The sequence below is a fragment of the Macrotis lagotis genome, chromosome 7 (assembly GCF_037893015.1).
Source record: "Macrotis lagotis isolate mMagLag1 chromosome 7, bilby.v1.9.chrom.fasta, whole genome shotgun sequence".
Lineage (NCBI taxonomy): Eukaryota > Metazoa > Chordata > Mammalia > Peramelemorphia > Peramelidae > Macrotis > Macrotis lagotis.
The window spans coordinates 42,213,128-42,240,160 of record NC_133664.1 but is presented as its reverse complement, the minus strand read 5'-3'; the positions used below and the strand labels follow the sequence as shown (position 1 = coordinate 42,240,160).

At 38.8% G+C, this 27,033-nt stretch overlaps 1 protein-coding gene across 2 annotated transcripts in view; it reads left to right on the top strand.

Annotated features, from left to right (window-relative positions):
• LARS2 (leucyl-tRNA synthetase 2, mitochondrial) overlaps positions 1-27,033 on the top strand; it is a 134,391-nt gene that overhangs the window by 59,772 nt on the left and 47,586 nt on the right. For both annotated transcript variants that reach the window (XM_074195867.1, XM_074195866.1), the window contains 6 exons: positions 597-756; positions 8,998-9,102; positions 12,679-12,794; positions 15,642-15,925; positions 20,393-20,491; positions 26,157-26,294. In XM_074195867.1, the coding sequence (XP_074051968.1) occupies positions 597-756; positions 8,998-9,102; positions 12,679-12,794; positions 15,642-15,925; positions 20,393-20,491; positions 26,157-26,294 (902 nt within the window). The remainder of the gene's footprint in view (positions 1-596; positions 757-8,997; positions 9,103-12,678; positions 12,795-15,641; positions 15,926-20,392; positions 20,492-26,156; positions 26,295-27,033) is intronic.

Genomic DNA, 27,033 nt, shown 5'->3' with positions numbered 1-27,033 from the left:
ATCTATGTTTAGCATGATTGTACATGTGTTTAGATTGCTTTCTGTCAGGGAAGCGGGGGAGAAAAATGTAAAACTCAAAACTTAGGAAGTTTTGATCCAGCAGTATCTTTACTATATCTGATCCCAGGAATACTTTTATTATATCTATATCCCAGAATGACCATAGAAAGGAAAAAGGATCTACATGTACAAAAATATTTATAGCAGTTCTTTTTATAGTGGCTAAGAATTGGACATTGAAGGGATGCTTATCCATTAGGGAGTGACTAAATAAGTTGTGGTATATGAATGTAGCAGAGTGAGCAGAACCAGGAGAACATTGTTTACATTAACAGCAGCATTGTGTAAAAGCCTCTCTCGGAGTGTACTTGCACTGGAAAGTGCAAAGTGATTCAAGTTTTTAGCACCAAGTCCTGTTTTGGAGAGGTAACCTCCAGTCCTCTCTCATTGTCCTCCTTCCCAATACCAGCTCTCAATGACCACTGATTAGGGGTGGAAAGGAAGTATCAAAGAGGGATTACCTTAAGAACAAAGATAGCAATGAACCTTGTAGAAAAAAGAGAGAAATAAACCTTTTCTTTAATGATTCCTGTCAGGTCAATGGCAAAGTGACTGAGGAGAGGTTGTCTGCTTATGCGTTAACTCCAGAGGCTGTCTATGGAGCATCCCACATAGCTATCTTGCCTAGCCATCAACTCTTGCAAGGGAACAGTAGTCTGAAGGAAGTCTTTCAGAGGGCATTGATCCCAGATAAAGGTGAGTTCTTAATTAAGGAATATTTGAAATATAATCTAATGTTTAGATGACAAAGTTATTTGTACATAGATGTCCTATCTTCTCTTTACTTAAGTTCTTGTGATTTTAAATGAGAAAAAAGTCCAATATGAGTTTAAAATGACTTGCAGCTGATAGAATCTAAGTGCAGGTTGAGGCATTCTTTTTTTTTACTTTCTTTTTCCCTTAGGTTTTTTTATTTTGGTCAGCAACATAGCAGATATGGAAATATTTTTGCATGACTACATATGTATAATATATATCTAATTACTTGCTTTCTCAGGGAAGGGGAGTAAGAGGAAGAGAGGGAGAGAATTTGAAACTCAAAATTCAAAAAAACCAGAATAGTGAAAGAGTGTTTTACATATAATTTGAATACACAGTTAAAAAAAAATTTCACATAAAGTGAAATGATTTTCAATTGCTATAACAAGTTATAACATGTAGGTGAGCATTTATAGTAAACTTGAAAATGATTTTCTCATTCAACTTAAAGATTTCTCTCTGAAGTCTTGTTTATATGTTCCATTCTCTTATAGTAACTAGTGAATCATCCCCAAATTCCTATCTAAAATCCCAGAAATTTTTAATTAATGGATTTGCGTTTAATGATATATTAATTCTATATAAAGTAGGTCTTTCATAAGTTTTTTTATGGAAATATAAAATTATTAAGTCTAATTTTGAAATAGATAACCAAGGTGGAACATTTCATGGTACCAGCAAGGACAGATGAATGACACCCTTAGATAATTCAGGAGCAGGATGGTTAGCTCTTAGAAGCAGGTATTTTGTTTTAACTTTACATTAAAAGGTTTAGGTCTTTAGGTTGTAATTCGAAGGATGATGAAAAAATCCTTTTAAATTTAAATTTTTCAGTGTATGTTCTGGCCTAAATTTTGTTCTCTACTTACTCCAAAAGAAAATCATAAATGTTTCAGGGATTTGGGGGGGGGAGGATGATATAATTGGAGGATAAACTAATTTTTGTGAATGATTTGGGGCAACAAAGTGACCACTCTTAAAATTAAACAAATGGAAAAGATGTGTTTTGGTTTGTTTTTTCAAGGCAATGGGGTTAAGTGATTTGCCCAAGATCACACAGCTAGGCAATTATTAAGTGGTCTAATTTGAACTCAGGTCCTCTTAACTCCAAGGCTGGTGCTCTATCCACTGTGCCACCTAGCTGCCCCCAAACTGAAAAGATGTGATGTGTAGTCTTCTTGGAAATTAGTTGAGAGAGATTAATATGGGCTAATACTAATGAAGGGTTAAAAAGCTAATGATCATAAAATAGAGGGAGTTCAGAGCATTTTAACATTTCTTGTTTTTGGAATGATTGAAAAACCATTTGGGAGAATGTCCAGAACAACAGTTAGATATACTTGTGTGTCTCCATGACAATACCGGTGTCTAAAACAACATATCTAAAATTTGTCTTGAGCAATGCCTTTTGACAGATAAACATTGGATATTTTCCCCCTACATAAATCTCTGAATTAATTCTAAATGAGATACAAAGCTTATAAAATTTAACAGTCACATGACTCAAACATTTGCTTTTTTACAGTCATGCTAATTTGTTCAACATCTCTAAATTATGTCTATCAGGATAGATTCCTGATTTTGAGTGGATAACATTGTTAATGAAATCAATAAGGAAATTAATTAATTTGTGATTTTTAAAAAGTCAATTATGATTGCTATAAAAATATACTTTTTTTACTGGCCTTTACAGGTTACATTTTTATAATGTCAATCTTTTATCCTCTCTCCTTCTCTCCTCTTCCCAGCTTTGTTCTTTGTTTATGACTGTTAACATTAAAATCTTTTTTCTATAAATGTTAGTTTCCGCAAATTATCACAGAAATATAGAATTCAGAGTGAACTTCATTTTCATGAATGTGGATTTTCCAGTCTGATTTTCCTCAGAAATGAAGTAACAACTGTGACCAGCCATCCCCAAGTGTCTCTTGCCTGTACTCTTCTTCATGGCTACAATGCTCTCAAAACTGTTAGAGTCTGAGACTGGGTACTAGGTACTCAGTGCATTTTTTTTTTAGGTTTTTGCTAGGCAATGGGGTTAAGTAGCTTGCCCAAGACCACACAACTAGGTAATTATTAAGTGTCTAAGGTTGGATTTGAACTCAGGTACTCCTGACTCCAGGGCTGGTGCTCTATCCACTGCACCACCTAGCCGCCCCTTAGTGCATCTTTTTAATATTCACTTTCTTAAAATTCTGAATTTCAAATTCTTTTGCCCCTTCCCTGTCCTTGAGAAGGCAAGCGATTTGAGACTGATTATACATATGAAGTTATGCAAAATATTTCCATATTAGCCATACTACAAAAGAAAACTCGGGGAAAAAAGGAGAAAAATAAAGTAACAAAAAATATGTCTCAATCTGCTTTCAAAGTTCATCGGTTCTCTCTCAAGATGGATAGCATTGTTCATCTTTAGAATTGTTTTAGATCATTGTCTTGATCAGAGTAACTAGGTCTCTCATAGTTGATCATCCTTGCAATATTGCTTTTACTATATGCAGTGCTCTCCTGGTTTTGCTCGCTTCACTTTGTTTCAGTTCATATAAGTCTTCCCAGGTTTTTCTGAAACTATTTTGCCCTTGTTGGTGGAGTTGTGACTCCAAAATTTGTGACTGTCCAAAGGGCTACATAACTGCTTTATCTATCCCCTTTGATCTAGCAATACCACTTCTAGGTGTGTACCAAAAAGAGATCACAATAAAGGGGAAAAGATCCTCATGCACAAGAGTATTCATAGCAGTTCATTTTGTGGTGGCAAAAAAAAATGGAATTTGAGAGGATACCCAGCCATTGAGGATTGACTGAGCAAGCTGTGGTATATGAATATAATAGAATTCTATTATGAGTTAAGAAATGATGAACAGGCAGATTTCATAAAAACCTGGAAGGATTTACTTGAACTGATGCTAAGTGAAATGAGCAGATCCAGGAGAACACTATGCACATTAATAGCAACACTGGGGGCATCTGGGTGGTGCAGTGGATAGAGCACCAGCCCTGGAGTCAGGATGATCCGAGGTCAAATGCGACCTAGCTGTGTGACCTTGGTCAGGTCACTTAACCCTATTGCCTTGCAAAAATCTTTTAAAAAAGCAACATTGTTTGATGATCACCTGTGGTAGACATAGCTCTTCTCAGCAATTCAATGATCAAAGACAATTCCAAAAAACTTGCATGTTGGAAAATGCCATCCACATCCAGAGAAAGAACTGATGGAGTCTGAATGTAGACCAAAGTATACTATTTTTGCTTTTTTTAATTTGCTTTTTGTTTTTTTCTTTTATCATAGTTTTTACCTTTTGTTCTGATTCTTCTTTCTCATACTAATGTGAAAATATATGTAACATGATTTTGCATATATAACTGGATAGCAATGGGGTTGCGGGGAGAGAAGAGAGGAAAGTAGAAAAATTTGCATAAATGATATTGAATATTGAAAACTATTTCTATATGTAATTGGAAAAAAATTTAAAAATAAAGTGACTGAAGTTACAATTGTTCAAAAAAAGGAAACCATTTTGCTCATCATTTCTTGTAGCACTATTGAATTCCTTCACAATCATATGCCACAACTTGTTCAGCCATTCCCAAGTGGTTTGATGGTCATCTCCTGAATGTTCAATTCCTTGTCACCACAAGAAGAGCTGCTATAAAATTTATGTACAAATAGGTCTTTTCCCTTTTTCTTTGATCTCTTTGGGATACAGACTTACTAATGGTTATTTCTGGGTCAAAGGGTTTGCACAGTTTTATAGCCCTCTTGGGCACAGTTCCAATTGTTCTTCTGAATGGTTTTTTACCAAGTTTTTTCTTATTCAGGTCTCTTTTTTCTTACCACCTATAAACATGGGTAGGCCATGCTCATCTTTAAAAAAAACAGAAACCTTCACTTGACCTTGCCATCCTCTCAAACCCTCATCCTGCATCTCTTATCCCTTTATAACCAAATCCTAGAAAGAGTTCGCTCACTGCTTCCATTTCTTCATCTTCTGTTCACTTCGCAGCCCTTTGCAATCTAGCAATGGCCTTTTCTCAGTGCTGGTACTGCTTAACCCCTCTGTTGCTTTTGAAACCATCAGGCACCTTCCTAATACTTTCTTCCTTGGATTCTGAATACAACTTTCTGTTGGTTATTCTTCTGCCTGACCTGACCATTCCTCCCTTTTCCCTTTTCTAGAGTGTTCTCCTCTTCCAGACCTCTGAACATCCTTTACAGCTTTGACCTGGGCCCTTCTCCTTCTCCACATTCTCCCTCTCCATAACTTCATAGCTCCTTTGGGTTCAGTTATCATCTCTATACAGATTACTTCCCAATCTAACCTTATCCAGTCCTAATTTTTCTCTTGAACTCTACTCTTGTATTAATAACTCTCTGCTGTTTTTTTTTCTACCCATATTCATCAGAGGTATTTCAAGCCCAATACATCCAAAGCACAACTCATTGTATTTTCCTATACATCAATCCCCCCCCCCAATTTTGCCATTTTGGTTATTGGTACAACCATCCTTCTTGGATTTTGAGTTATTTTTTACTCTTCCTTTCCTTCAGTCCCCATATCTACTCAGTTTTCAAATCTGGAACCTACTTTCATCACTTGATTGCATTCATTCCCTTCACTTCACTCATACAGACACTTCTCTAACCTTCATACATAATCTCTCAAAATACCTCCTAATTGATCTTCTTTCTTTTGCTCTCTGCCCTTTTCACACTTTCCAGAGAGATGGAACACTATAAAGCTGATGTTCCTTGAACACAGTTTCAATAGTATCACTTCCTTATTCAGAAATCTTTAGTAGTCTTATATTGGCTTTAATGTAAAATATAAACCCCCTAACCTGGCATTTAAATCCTTCCATTCTGTGACTACTAGTCACTTTCCATTCCTCTTTCATCTTGCTTTCTTCAAATACTCTTTGTTCCCCATCCCCTGGCCCTCTGGCTGCTGCCCATATCTGATGCACTCTTTCCCCTTTCCTATCTGCCCAAGCAACACTCCAGGCTCAAAACACACCCTTCATCCTCTCCAACTCCTAGCACCCCTTCCTTCCTTTAGAGACCAAGGAAGAGCTTCCTTCTCCAGGATGCCCCCAGGATCTCCCACTTTTTGTGTCTTAAAAGCATTGTTATGTCATATATAACTTGTATGCATGTTATTTCTACTTGGTAGAATGTAAGCTTCTTGAGGACAGGACCACGTGGTTGATTTTCTTTATATCCTCAGCTGCTAGTGGGATAATTTGTAGTTAGCAAGTGTTCAGGAAATGTTTGTTGAATGGGTCCAAATGTCAATTTTACAGCAGATTCAATAGTCCCACCTTCAAACACATTGCTGGCAGCACTGTTTAGAACAGTAGGTTTGCATTTCAAAGTAGAATTGCAAAGAGAATTTTTACTGTTCTTGCAGTTCCATGCTGAACTTTGCTCTAGGTAAAAAAGAGTGAGAGCATATAGACTATTAGCTTAGTCAATTAGTAAGTATCCAGCGAGATGGATTAGTGGATAGAGTGCTTAGCCTGGAGTCAGAATGACCTAAATTCAAATCCAGCCTCAGTTACTTATTAGCTGCATGACTCTGGGCAAGTCACTTAACCCTGTGTTTGCCTCAGTTTCCTCAACTGTAAAATAGTGATAGCACCTAACTCTCAGGGTTGTTATGAGAAATAAATGAGATCATATTTGTAAAACACTTTGCAAGTCTTAAAATTATACAAAGAGGGGGCAGCTAGGTGACATAGTGGATAAAGCACTGGACCTGGAGTCAGGAGGATCTGAGTTCAAATCCAGCCTCAGACACTTAATAATTACCCAGCTGTGTGACCTTGGGGAAGTCACTTAACCCTATTGCCTTGCAAAAAATCCCACCACCATATAAATATTATTATTATTATTATTATTATTATTATTCATCAAATGTCTGTTACCAATACCAACTCATATTTATGGAAGGATTCTAATTAAAAAAATTGTGTCTATACATTATCTCATTAAATGGTTGCAATGATATTTGGAGGAAGATAGTAATAATAATATTCTCATTTTGCTGATGAAAAGACTAGAGTTCACAGAAATTAAATGAGACTTGATCAAGGTCACATAGCTTTCAAGTGGGAGTCAAAAACTGAAACAAGCTATTGTGATATTAGACGAGTACTTTGTCTGGTAAAGATGCCACTCTATAGTATCAAACTTGCAGAAAATAAATAGCTCTCTGCCATCTATAACATCTCACATTTAGTGGCCTCTGAGACAGCCTGTTTTTGAGAAGAGGGCTGGGCTTGGAATCAGAAGACCCCTGTAACTATAGATGAATTCCTTCATGTCTCCAAGTATTAATCTCTTTAAAAGAATCTGATAATACTCCTGCTCCCTGACAGGTTATTTTTAGAGAAATATTTTATATATTGTAAAGTGTGTGTGTGTCATTATCTTTATCATCATCATTATTATTATCATTTCTGTTATTATTTTTGTTAGACATGTGAAAGGTGTTCTTCCTTCTGGAGCTTCTGGGTGAAGGAAGGGAGGGGTACAGGAGGAGGAGCAAGAAGCAATCAAGAGCAGGTTTTATCTATAAAAATAAACCACCATTTAATTAGTCACGTTCAATAAATTTCTGAAGCTTTTTTTTTTCCTTTTTTTCCCCCCCCACACTGTTAGTTTACAGATTGGCTTAGTGACTTTGTATTAACACTGTATCAGAAATTTATGGGAGAAGGGCTGCTGTTTGCATTTTTAAATAGAAGTGAGGGGTAATTAATGAGAATGTTTTGTCAGCTGTGTCATTGTCTTTAATTTAAATAGCAGGGAATAGGTTTCCTATATCTTTAAAATGCTAAGTAATAGAAATCTCTTCAGCCTCCCCTACCCATCATTTGTGCCTATGTAAAATCTGTCTATTTGCTTCACTTCTGAGTGTCTGGCATACATTCTCGAAGAACAAAGAAATGTTCAACAATCCCAGATGAAAGTGGAGAGTGAAACATGTTGTTTTCTGTAGTCTCTGACGCCGCTTTGGGCTGTCAGCTGAGCAAAGTTGGTTGGAATCATGTATGATGCTTCTCATTTGAGAGATGGTAGAAGCCATAGAAGTCTTAAAATGTATCATTGGGCAAGTACCTTCCCCTTTCCAAAAGGCTCTCCTCCTGAAACCTGCTCCCATGCCCTTAATTTGAAGATATTCTGGCTCTGGCGCTTTAGCCAGGCAAGAAGCACATGGTTTGGTGTCTGTTCTTTGCCTGGATGGAAAATGGTTTCTCTGAGTGAGCCTCATGCATTAATAATACTTATTGATTCAGTCCTCCAAGGACTTTCTGGTTTCATCCCTCACTTCAGCTTCACCAATGCAGGTCACAAAACCCTCCTGGGTTTGGGTAGAAATGAGTTTCCTTGGCTGGGCAAGTATGCCACCTGATGGTTCGCCTTCTGGTGATGAACCTCTGCACAACCTAGCTGGGGTGATCCTTGCATGTCAAACATACAGCCTTCTCATAAAGCATATGCGTGTGTGTGTGTGTGTGTGTGTGTGTGTGTGTGTGTGTGTTTCGCCACAGCCTGCTTGTAGTAGGGGGGGAAGGATCAAAAAGAGGGAGAAAGGAAAGATTATAAAAAGATTAAAAATGGAAATGAATTAGGAAGCATTTGCTTAATTTTTATTCAGTAGCATGTAATTTATGGAATAGATGAGTGGTTTTACAGAGGACATGAGAATCCTAGAGGTTGTAGATGAATTATAAGAAAGTGATACTTTGCCATTAGACAGTTACTGCTTTTGAGATTAATAGAGTGAATTGGGGTTCCCATGTGACATTTTTACTTGCTCCCTCTCATCCAGTGTAAACTTAAGGTAGCACTGCTCCCTGGCTTCTGCATGGATTATTTATGGTGCTCCTTCTGTGGGTGATTGTTTCATAGCTCTAGAATGAATTATTGGTGAAAGACATTAGAACAATTAGCTTTGGGCTAATTGGCAGCTGGGAATTTTAGGTCCATTCTCTTACCTGAGCATCCATTGTTAACGTGCTCATGCCCAAGTTCAGTGGACAGACAGCCTCTTTAACAATTAGCACACAACCCAGGCTCAGTTTTCCTCATTGGCTTATTACTTGTAAGATTTGGTGGGGTGGTAATGAGGGCCCAGCTTGATAGATTATGCAGCTCTCTACATTCATTTTCAGATTGTCTCACACCCGTGACTGCTGTAAACTTGCTCACCAGTCAAGAAATTCCTGTGGTCATTGTGGCCCGAACAAAACTGGAAGGCTCTCTAGATGCAAAAATAGGTAAGTTGTGGTTACAAAATAGATTATATGGATATACTTTACCTTAAAGTTGGAATACTAGCTTGTTGCTCTTGACCAAAAAGCACATTTTATCGTCTTTTTAAGATGAAGTTCACAACACTGGTGGAAAAGGAAGGTTCCCTTTGTAGACTGTGCCTTGGAATCAGGAAGATCTGGTTTCAAGTGGAGCCTAAGACCCATCTGGCTATGTGACCTTGGGCAAGTCACTTAACCTTTTGTTGCTCTAGTCTACTCTCTAAGAAGCCTAACCTCCATGGGTGAAGAATGTTCATATATCCTTTTTCTCTACCCTCCCTCCCCACCCCCATACCTCCTCCCTACCTTTATTACAGAGATTCATAGAAAGAACAGGAGAAAGATCAGTATGTTAACCGACATAGCAATGTAGTCTGACATTATATGCAAGGGAGCATACTGCCCACTGGGGGCAGGGGGTGGGGAGAAGACGGGAAGGAGGAAGGGAATAAGCTACCTCAGGCCCCATGCCAAGTGCTTTATAAATCCTGTCTCATTTGATCCTAACCTGAAGGGCCAAAACTCTGGAGTCCCTATTCTTCAGGGTGAGCAGACTCCATATTCTAGAAGCAATCAATTTATGAACTATCTAAGGAGAAAAGCATTCAGACCTCACCCAGCTCTGTCCATTCTCATTTGAAGAGTTTGGGGTTTGAAGAAAAGAACTTCTTTCATTATTTGCTTGTTTTATTCCTAATATTATTCATTAATAAACCAGCATTGTAGTGACTCCAGGAGACTCCTTTCTGTATTAATTTACTTGCCATCCTTTGACTCAGAAAAGGGGGAGAGGGCCAGCCTTAATGTGGGAAGACCTGAGTTCAAGTCTCCCTTCTCACATCTACTGGCTGTTACCCTGACCAGGTCACTCAGCCTCTTCATCCCTGAATCCCCTAAGTCTCTTAGGAAGCTGAGCTTAGGGAACCACTCAAAGCAGTTCCCTGTCATGAAATCCTCAATTTGGTCAAAAAAGGAGCACAAAACAATAAAGAACCCAGTCCTTCAAAATACAGTTTCTGATTCCTTAAAGAAGAAAAAAATTGATCTCATCTTTAGGTATCAAGGGATTATTTATTTAACCTATCCAATAGCTATCTACCTTGGGTGAAATCTGTTTTCAAGAGTGATGCTTAATGATTCCAAACAGAGCAGACCTAAGCAGATAGAAAGACAGATTTATCTGATCCTTTCTTCCACGATAATTACATTGAGTTTTGCATGACATCAACCCTCTCAACATTTCTCCATGCCCCATGATGAAATACATTTTAATTTCCAAGATTTATTAGCTGACATTTTACCTAAATTTTTCCTTTGCAATCTGTATTTTGTTGTTCCTAATCGCTCTCTTTTGTGATGCACTTAGGAATTCTCCTCTCTTGATACTTTCATTTGGGGGCTTTACACTTTGGTTGATAAATTACTCGCAGGTTTTCCCTTCATTATTCCTCAGTTGGTCTCTGAACAGGTAGCTAGCTCCCTTAATTACTTAGTTTTTCCATTAATTGCTGCTGTTACACCCCTTGTTTCCCTTACAGTTGTTTTGTATCTTTGATAAAAATGCAGCAATGCTAAATCAAAAACAACCTTCTTGGCATCATGTCAGTTATTTTTTTTTCCTTTCTCCTACCCCAGTCTCTTCATGTGTTCTAACCTAAATGTGTGATTTGTCTCAAACATAGAGGCAAACAAATGTCAAGAAACTGTGGTTGGAGTGTCATTTCTTAGCGTCTTCTGTACAGTGGTAGAAAAATCATTTCCTGGTGTAGCAGACAAGGCTGTTGCAAATTGTCTTACTCACAGCAACTTTCTGATTTTTCTTCAGAACCAGCCCTTGGCAAAATTGTGAAATTGAGCAGCCTTATTTTTGGTGTCTATGCCCAGGCCTGCTTCTCAGAGAGAAGCACCTGAGAAAAATTACTGTATTAACTCTCCCTAGGGTTTTTTTGCAATTTTTTTTTTAAAGAGAGAACTGGGAGAAATACCCAAAGGAGTGAATATCTAATGGTTGAATTTCAAATACTGTAGCTCTTGGGTAGAAGTAATATTTTGGGGGCTGAGAGAATGAAATCAGAACCTTCCCAGGATCCCTGAAATTATACCACATAATCAACCACCTTGTTTTTTAGTCTTATTCCAATGATTTCTAAAGGAGGTTCTGTGGGTACAGTAGAGAGAGGCCCTGTGGAGTCAGAGGGCCTGAGTTCAAATCCTGTATCTGGTACTTCCCTATGATTCAGGACAATTCACTAAACCTCTACTGAAATGAGAAGCTTTGACTGGATGACCCCTTTCAGCTCAAAAATCTCTTCTTTTGCTTTTGTAGCCTACTAATGCTTAAATTTTAGCTTTTGCCTTTTCCCTAACACAGATTTTGCCAGACACAAATTTTAAGTGCTTTTCCCTAAAATTATCCAGTTACCCAAATACTCCTTGTTTGTTTTTGTCAGCAGAACTTGGGGGTCTTCAGCTGCATAGACCTGGATTCCCACCTGGCTTAAACTGGGGAAGGGGGTACAGGAAAAAGGGGGACTTTGGGCCAACAGTACTAAAGAATTCTGGTGTGTCCATCCCATGAGGTTATAAAAGTTAGGGTCCCCTTCAAGATGGTTAGGTAGATAATCACTGTAGAACAAAGCCTTCGGTTATGTAGAACCACCCTTATCACATGAGAAAAATTACCATCACATGAGAACCTTTAATTTGGTCTTATGCTAATATTCCAGAGGATCCTTCTAAGAAGACTAAGCTAAGCTGTAACCCCAAAGACCATGTCCTAGAAATCACTGGGCTTGGCTTTAGAACAGTACTGGCTGTACCACTTCCACCTGACAGACTTGGGGCAAGTTGCTGAATCTCTCAGACCTTATTTTCCTTATCTAAAAACTGAGAGGAATGACCAAGATAACCACTAAGGTCTCCAGTTCAGAACTTATGATCTGACTGTCCTTGCAGTCACAAAATGGGCTATTACACCCAAGAATACCTCATCAAATGTGGTGTTGGCATTTGACCTGGCTGCATTAATAGCTACCAGCACTTTTTTACAGAGTTTAAAAAAAAGGCCGGAGCCCCAAAGTGTGAGAATAATACCCCAGTACATGAATGATTGGTTTTTAGAAACCATATTTCCACAAGGAAGCTTGACAGGTTTAGGGATAAATGTCTACTTAGAAGGGGTGTAGCTGGGAAAATGCAGGCCACTGCCTCTTGGCCCCCTTAGCATGGACATTATCCTAGCAGTGGATTGAAATGCTATTGTTGGGGGGTGGCTAGGTGGTACAGTGGATAGAGTACCAGTCCTGCTTGGAGTCAGGAGTATCTGAGTTCAAATCCGGCCTCAAACACTTAATAATTACCTAGCCGTGTGGCCTTGGGCAAGACACTTAACCCCACTGCCTTGCAAAAACCTAAAAAGAAAAAATACTGTTGGAAGAACTCTTTCTAATGCCAAGTTGTTTGTCCCTAGAGGACAAATAAAGAATGGAACAAAGCCTCTAGGTATTTTGTCATGAAAACTTCTTTTCCCTTTCTGGATAGGAATTCCTGCCACTAATTCAGAAGATGCCCAAATAGCCCAAAATCTGGATCTCCCTTTCATAGAAGTGATTGAAACCTTGTCAGATGGCACTGAAACTCTGATCAACTCTGCTGAGGTCAGTGGTTTTCTTTTCTTTATTTTTTTTCCTTTTTGCCCTTTTCTTTCCCTTCCTTTCCTTTTCCTTTTCTTCTTCCCCATCCCCCTTCCCCATCCCCCCCCCCCCCCCCAGTCCATGCCATTTCTTTGAAAATAGCAAAGGCAGCTATTGGGGAGGAGCAGCTAACCTTGGAGCCAAGTAGAACTTCGACACTGGCTGATTGTGACAACTCTCTAAGACTCTGAATTTCCTCATATGGGAAATCCCGTGGCCACTCTCTCTCCCTCTTTCTGTATGAACCTCAGAGTCCCATAGGTCCAAAGCTTCCAGATATTATTGTCTTTCTAGGCAAAGTTAAAACTCTTTGTTTTTCCCCAAAAAAAGAGCTATAAACTTGGATACCTGTACTCTAGCTGGATGCAGTAGAACCCTTCCACTTAAAGTCTATCTTTATTTTCCTGAACCTGAGAAGTTAACATCATATCCCTTAGGATTTTAACCATAAGCTAGGTAATAGGGAGGAAATATAATGCTATAAAAGGGTTGCTTTCAAGACTGCCTGGTTACCTAGGAAATAGGGCTCAGCCATACTCAGGACCACAGAACTTCCGAGTGGCTGAGCTGGCCTGGAAACCAGGCCCCTCCTTCCAGTGTTTCCGCCATGCTTCCTCCTATCCCCAGCAGCAGGATTTAAAGGGGAAATTGTCTAACAACCAGACTTTTAACTTTTAAAAAAAGAGTTTTTTGCCACACTGTTTACACCTCCAGTTTTTATATTTGCTTCCCAGATCATGGATGATTGCTCTCTGAATCACACAGAGCCTCTGTTTTTAGCCTTTACTTGATCAGTTCTCTGAAGGAGATGAAGTTTTCAGTGTGGTCTCAGGTAATACCTAAGTACATAGAAGCAAAACCCTAAAGGGGATAAAACAAAATTGAAACTACTGATCAAAGTAAGGTTTTGGAAATGCATCGAAAAATGTCCTCCCTAAAGATTACTAAGAAGTAATTATGTTTAGAATTTTCCTGAGGATGTTATTTTGAAATATACAGTTGCCACTTAGGCTATAGAACAAATATAAAAGGCTAAAAGGATGATTACATTAAATTTAGAGGTTGGACTAGGTGATCCCTAGATTATTTTTCAACTTCCAGATTTCGTTGATGTTATGATATAATTCTCCTAACTTTCTAGATCTTGGTTTCTCCATCTGTAAAATGGATATAGCATTGCCCACCCTGCCTGTTTCACAGGGTTGCTATGAGGATAAGTAGCGGAATGGATTTTGAAAGTGCCTTGAAAACTTTGAAGGGCACTTTAGAAACAGAGAACAGAGTGGTCAAGATAACTCATGCCTATCCAAGATTGTAGAATCATAAATATTAAAGCTAAAAGAGACCTGAGGGACCAACTCATCTAACCTCTTAATTACAGGTGAGAACCCTGAGTCAGCCAGGAAGTGAGGTTGGATTCAGGTGTGGACCTGATGACTCCAAATCTACCTCTGTCCCCGTCATGTCCTGTTGTTTCTGAAATGATGAGGATTCAATCATCAATTTGGAAGCTTCATTTTCTAAATTGTTTTTTCTTTTTGTTCTATTTTGTTTAGTTTACGTAAGGTGGCAGTCTAGCCAGTGTAGAGAAAAACCAGGACCTGGGAGTCAGAAAATCTATTTGAGCAAGTCACTTACTCACCCTAAGCCCAGTCACCAGGAATACACAATAAATCCTATTAAATTTAACTTGTTAACAGCAACAAAGCTTATGGTCTACAATAACATAGTTAACTACTTCTGTGATTTAGAAAATTAAGTTACAGAACTTAGAGTCTGAAAGACCTGAATTCACAGCCAGCCTCAGACACTCACTCTAGGACCCTGAGCAAGTCACTTCACATCTCATTGCCTCAGTTTCTCCTTCTGTAAAATAGGGATCCTAATAGCCTTCACCATCCAGGATTCATATGCGTATAAAATGAGATTATATTTATAAAATCTTTTGAAAACCTTTAAGTGTTTTTTAGCTATTTTTATTAAATTGTTTTTGGCATCTCTCTAGATGTAGGCCTTAATATTGGTTTTAAGGCAAATTTCTGTGTCCTGAATTCCTATGCACCTTAAAAAATACTCATTGAATCAAATGGACATCCTAAAACAAAATGGAATAAACATGTAATCTTTTGTAAATTATGTTCCTTTAATAATAAAATAATTTTTCCTGAATTTGTTAGCAATTCACTGGCTAACAAAGTCTCTATCAACTGGTTTTTATCATTGGGATACTTTTGTAGAAATAAATTTTCTTATCCTGTCTTGCTCTTCTAAAGGCCCTTTAGGGAGGTCTTGAGCCATGTTTGACCCATTTTGTGGTTCACACATATCAGCTGTGAAGGAAGGTTTCATTTCTCTACCCTTAGTGAATCATCTTGTTTTTCAGAAACTAAGAGCATTTATTTGTGGTCAACTGGTTGGGTCCCTCTTCTCTGGACTTAGCTTCAGATTCTTTTCAGACTATCTTCAATTTGGGAAAGGATCGTCTTTACAGCCACTGTCCTGTCTCATTGGCTGTATGGGAACATTCATTAGTGTTATCGCCATCCACACCATTGATCCATCTGGCAGCAGGCATCATTGCCAGCCGGTCAATCAGTTAACAAGATTTTTTTGAGAATTTAATATCTGCCAAGTATTAGGCAGGCCATATGATGGTGCTTACATGCTTCTTTGAACAACAAGAAAGATATTAGTGTATTTTTAAAGCTTCAGTGGAAAGGATCTTTGGGGGAAAAAACACAGGTAGAAAGAGAAGTAATAGGCATTGTGTACTTATCCATAGGAAAATATGATTTGTTTTCCTTTCCTCAGTTCACAGGCATGACCAGGCAAGCAGCCTTTGAAGCCCTGACCCAGAAAGCCAGAAATAATGGAGTAGGTGGAGAGATAACAAGTAATAAACTAAAAGACTGGCTGATATCTCGTCAGCGTTACTGGGGAACACCAATTCCCATGGTTCATTGCCAGTCCTGTGGCGCTGTTCCTGTGCCTTTGGAAGACTTACCTGTGACTTTACCCAACATCACGTCCATCACAGGCAAGGGGGCCTCCCCCTTGGCTTCAGCCTCAGAATGGAGAAATTGTTCCTGCCCCAGGTAAAGGAGCAACATATTCTTTACAATCACAGTGTATTGTAACCAAATGTTACCTTAGGTACATGCCATTTTCCTTCTATATTAATGCCATTCCTTTCTTCCATAATTATACCAGCTGGGAAAGGGCACAGCATGTCTTTCAGAGTTTTTTCAGTAGCTGAATAAACTAGAGGATAGAAAATGGATTTGAGAATTGCAATACCTTCTCCTGTTTTGCCTTGCCTGGACAACCAGACCAATTCATATTCCTCCCTCTAACCAAAATGGTATAATGGACAGAAACCTGGACTTGACAAGAGACTTAGATTCAGATCCCAGCTGTGACATTTATTAGTCTTGGGCAAATAATGAATATTTCTGAGCCTCAGAGATATTCTCATCTATAATATGGAGGGATGGGGATCCTGAAGTACACTTCCTACAATGCTTATATTATTACTCAAAAGCTTCACATCTTTATATCATGAATATTTTCTTCAAGAAGAAATCAGAAAGGTGATGAATAAAATCACTAAAAGTGAAATTGCCTATATCTTAATTGATTGAAAACAACTAGTTACCAATATGGGAGTCATTTCAAAGTCATCTATAAATGCAGTCCATTGTCCAGCAAAGATTTGAGCAAAGGTCAGAATCAATACCTAATTAGAAGAAAGCGTAAGCTTAACAGAAAATACTTCATGTAGTTATAACTTTTCTAACAAACTTGATTCCAAAAATGTGGATAGGAGTACATTGACTCTGCTCATCATCATTTTGTAAAGAAGTGTAACTGATAGAAAAAACAATTGCTACAGCAAAGGAAGAAACCCCCCTTAGCCTGTCACCATTCTCTGTCCAAGGAGATTGGACAGCCAAGGTTTATAATAAAAGCTCATTTTTAAAACATTACACAGGTACAGGAAAAACAAAAAAAAAATCCTAGAATCATTCATTTAGGTCTGGAAGCACCCTTAGAAGCCAAATACTCTAACCCTCTGGGTTTATGCTCAACCTTCAAGAACTTGCCCATTGCCACAGATGATAATTGATCAGGCTAGGGTCTTAACTGAGGCCCCTTGACTCCAAACCCAGTGTTCTTTCTGTTCCACCACTCTGCTTCCCAAGTTCTAGGGGTGACCAACCATGGAAAAAGCAGTAGAGAGGAAAATGAACCCAGAGCATGTTTAGCATGAGAGATAACTGAACGAGTTCATCCCAGCTGCTGTTACAGGTAAAACTTGGAGCCTAACTGATGCAGATTAAAAAAAAAATAACCCTGACCAGTAAACATTTCTATGACCATCTTTTTCATCTTTAATGGCAATGGGACTGGCACATTTGGACTCACCGATATGTGCTCATGAAGCAATGTAAATGCCAGCTAAGAAGATGAAATTGGAGAGAGCAGGAGACCTTGACCAATACCTAGGGAGGGACTCAGCACTGGGGGGAATATTTTAAAGTCTCTCAAGCATTGGCTTTTAAGTTATCTAAAAAAAGGAGAGGATTCTGGAAAAAAAGGAAAGATCACAGAGAGTATTATTATGTAGACCAAGGTACATCTTTAGTCCCTCAAGTGACTGGAAGTTTTAGAGATCAGATGCCACCATGTCTGCTATTTGTTGATTGCAGCAAATTATTGGACTCAGTAATATCAAACAACCTTCAAGGAGTTCCTCCAATATAATGTTTTCTGTGCATATATCAAGATTATATATGAAAGCAATAACTTGGTTTAATGATCTGTAGAGATCTACATCAAGCAAGCCACAAAAGAGGCAGGTTTATGCTCTGTATATGCTCTCTGAGGTCTGCAGTGACTTGTATTTGGTCCTTAAATGCTACCATACCTCCTCTATGAGTTATTTGGCCATTTAAAAGATGCCTCCCCTTCAACCATACACAAAGGAAAAAGCAAATGAATAAACATCTATAACATGTAGAGGGGCAGCTAGGTGGCATAATGGATAGACACTGTCCTTGGAGTAAGGAGGATGTGAGTTCAAATCTGGCCTTAGACACTTGACACTAACTAGCTGTGTGACCTTGGACAAGTCACTTGGCCCTGGTTGCCCTTCATCCAGGGCCATCTCCAGACGTCCTGATTCCTATCTGGCCAGTGGACCCTGATGACTCCAGAGGAGAAAATGAGACTGGTTACTTAGCACAGCCTCCCCCCTCAAATTCTTGTGCTTCTCATGGTCTTCTTTGAGACAGAAAGATAAAACATCATAACATAGTTGAATGAGTATCTCAGCAGCATATAATGTAAATAAATTAGACTGATGGACAATGTGCTGAGCCCAGAAGGAGGAAGAGAATTGACTGGATCAGATTTCAGAAATTACAAAGCATTTTCAGGGCTCCCTAGGGGATTTCTGCCATTAAAACCCATCTCTCGTAGAATCAGTAGCCTATTAATGCTGCTATGTAATGTTGCAATTCCTTGGTCTCAGAAGAATTAAAATTGTAAGTGACCCAGAGACTCATAAAGCCAAAGACTTCTATAGTGTGCATAAGTAGACTGAGACATATTATCAGGTAGTAACCCACCTGAGTGGGAAAAGTCACATTTTTAAAAGTCATGTATGACCAGAAAGAGATCAGTCATAAAACAAGATACAGATGGAAAACCAATGGCCAGGGTGTTTCATAGGTTGTCTATAGATTTGTGCAAAGACTTAGACAAGAATGAGAAACCTTGAGTAGGTTGAAATCTTTGCCAGTGAAGGGAAGTCTAAATCAAGCAAAATCCTAATGGATCCTAAAGCATTGAAATAAGGGCAGGCTATAGCCTTAGATATTCTTAGATTTTCTCATGCGTTGGGATAGGGTTTAGTTTCTAGGATGGCACAGTAGTCAGGTGATAATAGAGCATCTTCCATGTACTTGACCAGCATCAATCACATCTGCCAAAAGATATCCAGAAACTTGAAATAGGATTTCAGGGCTTCTAGTCTCAAAAATCCATCAGAGGCCAGAAGTCATCGTAGGTTAGACAAGGTTGTTTTACAGGTGAGTAGGTCGCTGAAAAGCAGAGCTATCTTCCTTCTGGGAACATCCTTTATCCAGTTGCTGAGGGTTTCTGGATTCTGTCAATGTATCATCTAGCATCAATGCCTAGTACTCAGATCATCAGATGGGCCATGAGCACATTATCTTTTTCTTTTTCTTTTTTTATATTTTATTTGTGACTTCTTATTTTGACAATCATTTCTGGGAACTCTTATTCTTTCCAACTTGACTTCTCTTCCCCTCTTCCCTGTTTCTGTCACGGGCACCCAGATCCTTCCAAGTTACCTAAATTCCCAGATTTGGAGTTAATCCTCACCTTCTCATTTTTCCTTCTTCCACATATATGGTTGTTTTCTTTGACTTCTGTAGCTTCTCTTCCATCTCTTCCTCCTTGCCACTCCCACTCAAGTACAGGCTTTTTTCACTTTTGCACCCAGACTAATAGAGTGGCCTTCTAAGTGATCTCCCTGCCTCCAGATTATCTTTCTCCAGTTCATCCTTCACTCGGCCACAAGAGGGATATTCTGGAAGCCTTGCTCTGACTATCCTTCCTCAGGTCAAGAACCTCTAGTGGCTTCCTCTTACCCTGAGGATGGGATTCAAGTTCCACAATGACATGGACCCGTTCCTCCCACAGAACCTTCCACTCTATCTTCAATCACTGCACCTTTTCGCTGGCTGTCCTTCAGAACCTATTATCTTGAAAATAAATACTGTCAACTCTGGGTGGCCCCTATCTTTTTTAACTTGGCAAGTTTTATTCTCTTCCAAAATGTCATTCATTGTATAAACAAAGCATTATAAGGAATAAAAGATGTGAATCCAATAAGAAATGTATGTAATATAAAATATTATATATTATCATAATTTTTTGGAAAGGGGAATTAAACATTTTCATTTGAATTTTGGTAATAAACACCTTAACAGCGAATGTAAAATAACCTTTATCTTCAGATTATATCTAAAACTGTTGCCTATACTTGATAATTCCTCAAAATAAAAGATGGTTTTAATGTTGATGCAATGTTAAAAATATCCTTAAAAGCACTCAATGGTGGGAAACTGAATTTCCCTTAGTGAAATCTCAAACAAACTCCTTGAACTGGGAAGTCCCTGATGGTTATTGCTAAAACTGAAGGGTTAAAAAGAAATGAGGACTCACTTTGAGAAGTTTATCTGGCCCAGACATTCCTATGTTCAGCTCCTTTGCTTAATGACAGAGTTGAGCCTCAGGATTGGTTTGACTGTTGATTTTAGAGGTTATTTATATTAACATGCCTGTTTTCTGCAGTCCTTCTAGTATTTTGTCATTTTCTTTTTTGTCATCTCTGCCAATCTAATGGATGTAAAATAGAATTTCAAAATTACTTTCATTTGTAATGTTTTTCTCTTTCTCTTTTATCTTGTAGTATTTATCTTTTTTCAAAAGCCAAAAGAAAACTTCTGACCCCAAGTCTTCTCTATTTCCAGGTGCAAAGGTGCAGCCACAAGAGAGACTGATACCATGGATACATTTGTTGATTCAGCATGGTATTACTTCAGATATACTGACCCACAGAATACTCACAGGTAAAATTTCCTGGCTCCCTCAGGGGCATTATTTGGCCATTTCTTACTGAAAAGAATGAAAAATGAGCATTGAAATTGTATCTGTCCTGATTGTCTCTCCCAGGTTCACCTAAAGCCTCGGGTGGGCCCAGCCTTCCCTCTGCCACCTTTGCCTGTCACCTAAGTGCTTCCCTTTCAGTGGCATGTGTCCAAATTCTCTGTCCCCTAGACAAAATGGTAGAAACAGTCATTTACAAAAGAACTCTACTTCCAAGAAAAGATATCCTTCCTTTTTCTGCTTCCTCTCAACACAATGCAAGAATGGTATACTAGAAAGAGAACCCTGCATTTGGAGCCCAAAAGTCTGGGTCTTCTTTTTATTTATTCTCTGACTCCAATAAGTCACTTAATCATTCCAGGCCTCAGACAGTTCACACTAGATAATCTCTAAGATTTCTTCCAATCCCAGGATTCTGCAGTTCCCTAGACATCTTTTATTTCTGTGGTCCCTGTCTTTACTTCAAGACACACAGAAATGAGTCAGAGAAAAAAAAATCTGTCACATGTCACCATGGTACATGAGACATTTTGGGGATCTCATCTTTGGTCAACATTCTTGAAGATGTGTCCAAAGCACTTATTAATAGGAAAAAATCCACAGCCTTATTCAATGGAGAAACATTATTATGGTTATTATTGACTATGTTAAAGTGATAGTGTTGGATATAAAAAGTTGAAGAGACATTGTTTCTGGGTAATTAATCAATTTTTTAATCATGCCAGCAGATAATAAAAGGGATCAGTAGCACTCTTGACTGCCCAAGTGCTTCATGGAATACACTCAAAGCTTATTTACTCTTGGAAGAATGGTTGTTTCTGAGGGTGGCAATCTGCTCTGAGTGGTTAATGATTAATGAGAAAAATGAACATTATAGTGAAAGGTGGACTTTGTCTAATGAGGGACCATCCCAAACCTGAGTATAAAACACTGGGCCCAAGACTAGAATCTCTCTGGAAGGTTTTTCTGGTTGACTGAGGCATAGACTCCACTCATAAAAGATAGTTTGGGTGGGGAAATTTGGGGGAAATTATTTAATAATCATTTCTTTCAGTGGGAACTATAGGCTTGTCTTCTTTGCTGTTTAGTATACGTTCTGCATTAATATGAGCATATTCTTGACTTGATCCTTGAGGAGACTCTGTCAAACCCTGATGAATGTAGACTTCCTGAGTACGTTTTTTTTTCCTTCCAGAAACAGTCCAGAAGCATTACTCAAATTTCATTGCTGATCTTCTCTTACTAAGCGACTACTCAAAAAATTATAATTTGCTGAATATTTTTAAACCATTTACAAGGCAAATAGGTAGCAATGAACTTGATCATAAGGGTTGTGTAGTCCTAGCATTATAGGCATAGAATTCTCTTGCCTCCAAGGCCCAACCTGTGAGAATTCATAGCAAAGAAGCTCCAAAGCAGAGGCATTCCAAAACCTCTGAAAATGCATGGAAGATGTCTACAAATTGACTCATTTAATCCTCAGAGTGATAGGAAACAATATTATGTCCAGGACCAAAGAATGAACTGGCAGAAGGAAAAATCTTCTTACCTTGCCTGGAACTTTGTGTTCCAGTCCATGCCCTATTCTTTAAGGGGTAGTCAGCTTTTCATCATTTATCCTTCTCCCCCCCCCCCCCCATTTATGGAGGGTTCTTCTGATGTTTTGTTCCATCTAATGTTCTATATTTCAAATTTTTGTTTATTTTTTCTTATAACTGCTCTAATACTATATAAAGTGCTAGCAGTTTGCAGTGAATCAAATGATGAATCAATGACTTTGAAAGCTAACATTATACCCTATAGAAAGGTAGTTGGCAAAGTGAAGATAGAACCGACCCCTGAGTCCAGGAGGCCTGGTTCTGACAGTGGTGGCTGTGACTAACCTCTTGGGCTGCAGGTAGCTGAAGTGTAGGTGCTGATATGTTGGTAAAGGAAATTTCCTCTCCAGGAGTTCCTGCACCAAAGGAATTGCAGTTCTGTTCCCAGGACACAAAAACAGTTCAAAGCCCCTCTGCTGGAGGAACTGAATCATGGTTGTCTGGACATTCTCATATTGAAGAAAGTGGAGAGTTGCACTATTTGGAAGGATGGCTCAGCTTTCAAGCTCTCTTGGGAGGTAAAGGAAGTGGCAGAATCTGTTTCATTCTATGCCCACAGGCAGCCAAAAAGCACCATCTTCTGGGACACTTCTTATGATCAAGTGTTTGCAAGAAAGTGACCATAAGAATAATTGCACCTTCTATATTAATATTTGATGTGGAAAATGAATAGGCAGAGTTCTACAGAGAATTCACTGGGAACCTCTGAATTAAACCATTGCCATCCACGTCAACTTTGACTGATTTTAAATTGCAGAGTTGATTGCTGATCTCCCGTGGGAGGAGTTTTTTTCCCCTAGATAGTTTCTTTTATCAGGTAAAACATAAGATTCAAACCTACACACACACACACACACACACACACACACACACACACACACACACAACATCATAAAGGAGGAAGAAATGGCATTAAAGGCAAAGAAAATTAGAAGAGTCAGATTGGATTCAGATGGAAACAGCCAGATGTATGCTGGAAGGGACACAACTTTAATGGGAATTTGAAAGGCCAACTTACTGATTTTCTAAAGAAAGGGAAGCTACCACAGTGCCTTGTTATTAATGCTGAGAAAAGGCAACAGGGAATTCCACACCAGCTCCCAACCTACATACTTCCTTTCCTATCTATATGATATTTTTATGAGAATCACCTACCTCACAACAAGGACATCCTCGATGAGCATATTAATAGAGAATAAGTAGGTTTTCACAGGTAATATTTCACAATAGACCTCATCTTTATCATCACTTTGACTGAAAGATGTAATAAAATACAAACTCCTAATCTGTTTATTGTTTCTTGCTTTGGGAGAAAAAAGCATTTAAGTAGAGCAGAATCTTACAGCCTCTTCCAATAAGATATCTCCCAACCACACATCAAAAATATGCAGGATGGGGGCACCAGCCCTGGAGTCAGGAGGACCTAAGTTCAAATCCGGCCTCAGACACTTAATAATTGCCTACCTGTGTGACCTTGGGCTAGTCACATTGCCTTAAATAAATAAAATTTTAAAAAAATATATGCGGGATAATCCAATACCATCATGGAGGGCAAAGTTCAAGTTGAAAAGAATTATCCTAAAGTTGATGTGCTCCTCCAAATACTGATTGTTCTGGTTGCATCAATCCTCAGAATGGAGCCTACTGGACCGGATTCATAACCCCTCCAAAAAAAATCTGACATTCTACAGAGGAAAAAACCAAACAGATGGAAAATATCTGTTGTCCAGATGGTTCCATATAATGAAATGAACAACCTGGAGTGCTCATCCAACGGTATGAGTAAGGATAGATGGATGAGTGAATGGACAGACAGACATCTTGGACAGATGTTTCAAATAGGAAAAAAGTTGCTCCCAAAATTAAAGGAGGAGAGTGGGCTGAATTATCCATGGGAGTAAATTCCTTTAATTACCACAGACTTCTCCCATAAACAAAAGCCTATCTTTTTAATATCCAGATTCTTCTAGACATGTGTGACTGCAAATTGAAAATGATGATGTGGTGGGAATGGGGAGTAACAGTTGAGACGGGTTGAGTGTCCCATTGGTATCTTCTCCATCTCCCAGCAGTCAAAGCAAGCCCCAGGCTCATTGGATGGAGCCCCTATAGTGAACTGATGATGGTGGCCAATGTTCACACTCAATAGATAGCTTGCAGACAACAGTGTTGAAGGGATGTCCAAATCAATGAAGTCCCAGATCCATTAGAGCAGAACCAATAAAGGGAGGCTCAGTCATCTTTTGACAATTCACCCTGAAGAGACATAATTACATCCAGTAGGCATTACACAGGTCAATAATTTTCATAGCAGTCCTTTAGGATAAAACTGAAATTCAGATTTGAAATGTCCAGTTTTTTTTTTCTTTTAATCTCTGTATTTCTCTGTTGTAAATACCACATTGCCCTCTAATGGTAGAAATTCTAAAAACCTGCAAGTAATGATAATAAAAATAGAAAATGACTATAAAAATCAGCATATATACTATCCAAGAAAGGACCCCGAGACTGTCTGATGCAGCACATTTCTGATCAGTACCTTCCCCTCTCCCCTCCCTATACACCTGCAGCACTCTTGACCAGACCTCTATTGGAAGAGGCCTAGGGAAAGAAAGCCCTCTACCTAGACCTAGAGTTGCCCCTCTTGTTTTTGAACCTCTCTAATTGTTAGGAAGTTTAATGTTTTTTATCCTTCATCTCGAAGACCATAACATCTGGGAGGTGATATCATGACAGGCACGTGAACTGGATTTGAGGGGGGTGCTGTGTTAAGTCACCAACCTCAATTTCTCCTCCAGTAGCAAGAAATGGATCAGTACAACTGGAGATGGCCTTGGATGCAAGGCAGTCAGGGTTAGATGACTTGCCCAAGGTCACACAGCTAATAAGTGTCGAGTACCTAAGACCAAATTTGAACTCAGATCCTCCTGACTTTAGGGCTGATATTCTAGCTACTACATCACCTAAATACCCAAGGAAGTTTAAACTTTTTTAAAAAAATATTTTCCCTTTTTTTTAAACAGCTCTCTATATACAAGACACCCTTTTTTTTTTTTGGTAAGGCAGTAGGGTTAAGTGACTTGCCCAAGGTCACACAGCTAGGTAATTATTAAGTGTCTGAGGTTGGATTTGATCTCACGTCTTCCTGACTCCAGGACCAGTGCTTTATCCACTGTGCCACCTAGCTGCCCCCAAGTTTAAACTTCTTGTAGAAATATGCTTCTGCAATATCCACCTGTTGATTCTAGTTTCACCTCCCAGTGCCAAAGGGATCTAGTCCAATACCTCTTCCATAAGACAAGCTTCTTCTATTTGAAGTCAGTCATCAAACACCCCCTGATCCCAAATCTTGTCTTCTTAGCCAGTCCTCTTGACCATGGCATTTACTTTGTAGATGAGGAAACTGAATAGACCAGGTGATTCACTCAATATTTGAATAGTTTTTCTCTACAACTTTTTGGTGAACCTCTTTGTACCACCATTTCACATGATACCCTGTTTTCATGAGAGGCAGCAGGACATACCAGCTAGAGGGACCTTAGAATTCAGAAGGCATCTCCCCTAGATGGGGAGTGAGGTATAGAGAAGTCACAGTTCAGAATTACTGGAGTATGTGTGCACAATGGAAATTCCCTGCCCTGATGAAAGTGCCGATCCAAACCTAAAAAGGAGGTATTGCCTTTCAAAGTTTAAGTGGTGTATTATTACACTGGTTAAAATTCAGTAGTTGTAACTGAACACTGGTCCATTGTTCTATTATATAATAATCATTCTTCTAAAATATGACTAGAATGAGAGACAGCCAAATGACCATTCCTTTTATTAACAAATGCTAGCATTATTAATAAGATGATTAATTACCCAGAATATATATATAGTTAGAAGAACAATATAGCTGTCATTCCTTGATATAATTTATTTCAAGGATACTCAGATGAAGTGATGCTTCCCCATCTAGAACCCAAGAGATGCGCCTGCTGAGAAGTGCACAGTGGGGTTACTAGTATTTTTCTCTGCCCCTTTCTTCCAGTCCCTTTAACAAAGCTGCGGCTGATCACTGGATGCCTGTGGATCTCTACATCGGAGGAAAGGAGCATGCGGTGATGCATCTGTTCTATGCGAGATTCATGAGCCATTTTTGCAATGCACAAAAAATGGTCAAGCATAGGTGAGTGTTTCAGTTTCTTTGGAAAGTCACTGGGAAATTAAAAAGCATCCTGAAGTCGGAAGCAATGGTGACATGTGAAGGAAAGAACAAAGAAGAGCTTTGTTTTCCAAGAAGACTTCCCTCGGGAAGGTCAGCGTTACCTATCTGGTCCATTACTACTTGACTAGGGGAAAGAGGGAGGAATTTGGAATTTGGGGGCCTGAGTCATCTGGGTTTTCATCCTAGCCCTCCATTCTTTACCTCTGTGACCTTGCTCAAACCATTTTCACCTCTTGACCCCAGTTTCCTCAACTCCAAAATCGTGGCCTTGGACTTTGGAGGTCTCTCCCAACTCTAAATCTATGATCATATGACTCGGGGTGTGGCTTTATCGGTACTTGGGTGCTTTGTCTCTGGGATTGGTAAAAGATTTCAGTAACATCTGTTCTTTTTTCATTGCCTAGTTGAATATTTTAAAGTTTCTAAGGTGCAAGACAGAATAGTAGAAGTTAGCTGTGTTCCAGGACTTTTTGTAGTTTCTGCTTCTATGTTTTTATTCTGCTATAGGATAGTGACTTGTTTTAGGTGCAAAGTTTTAATGATCTTTTGTTTTCTCTGCCCTTTAATCACTTTCTTAGAAAATTACCTGAAGGCAAACACTTTAATGCCTGGGGGAAGTTCCCTCTTGGAGTCAAGTCTAGAAGGGGATTCTTTCCTCTTTCATTGAACACTGAAGTTTGCCTTGTCCCTGTCATAGTGT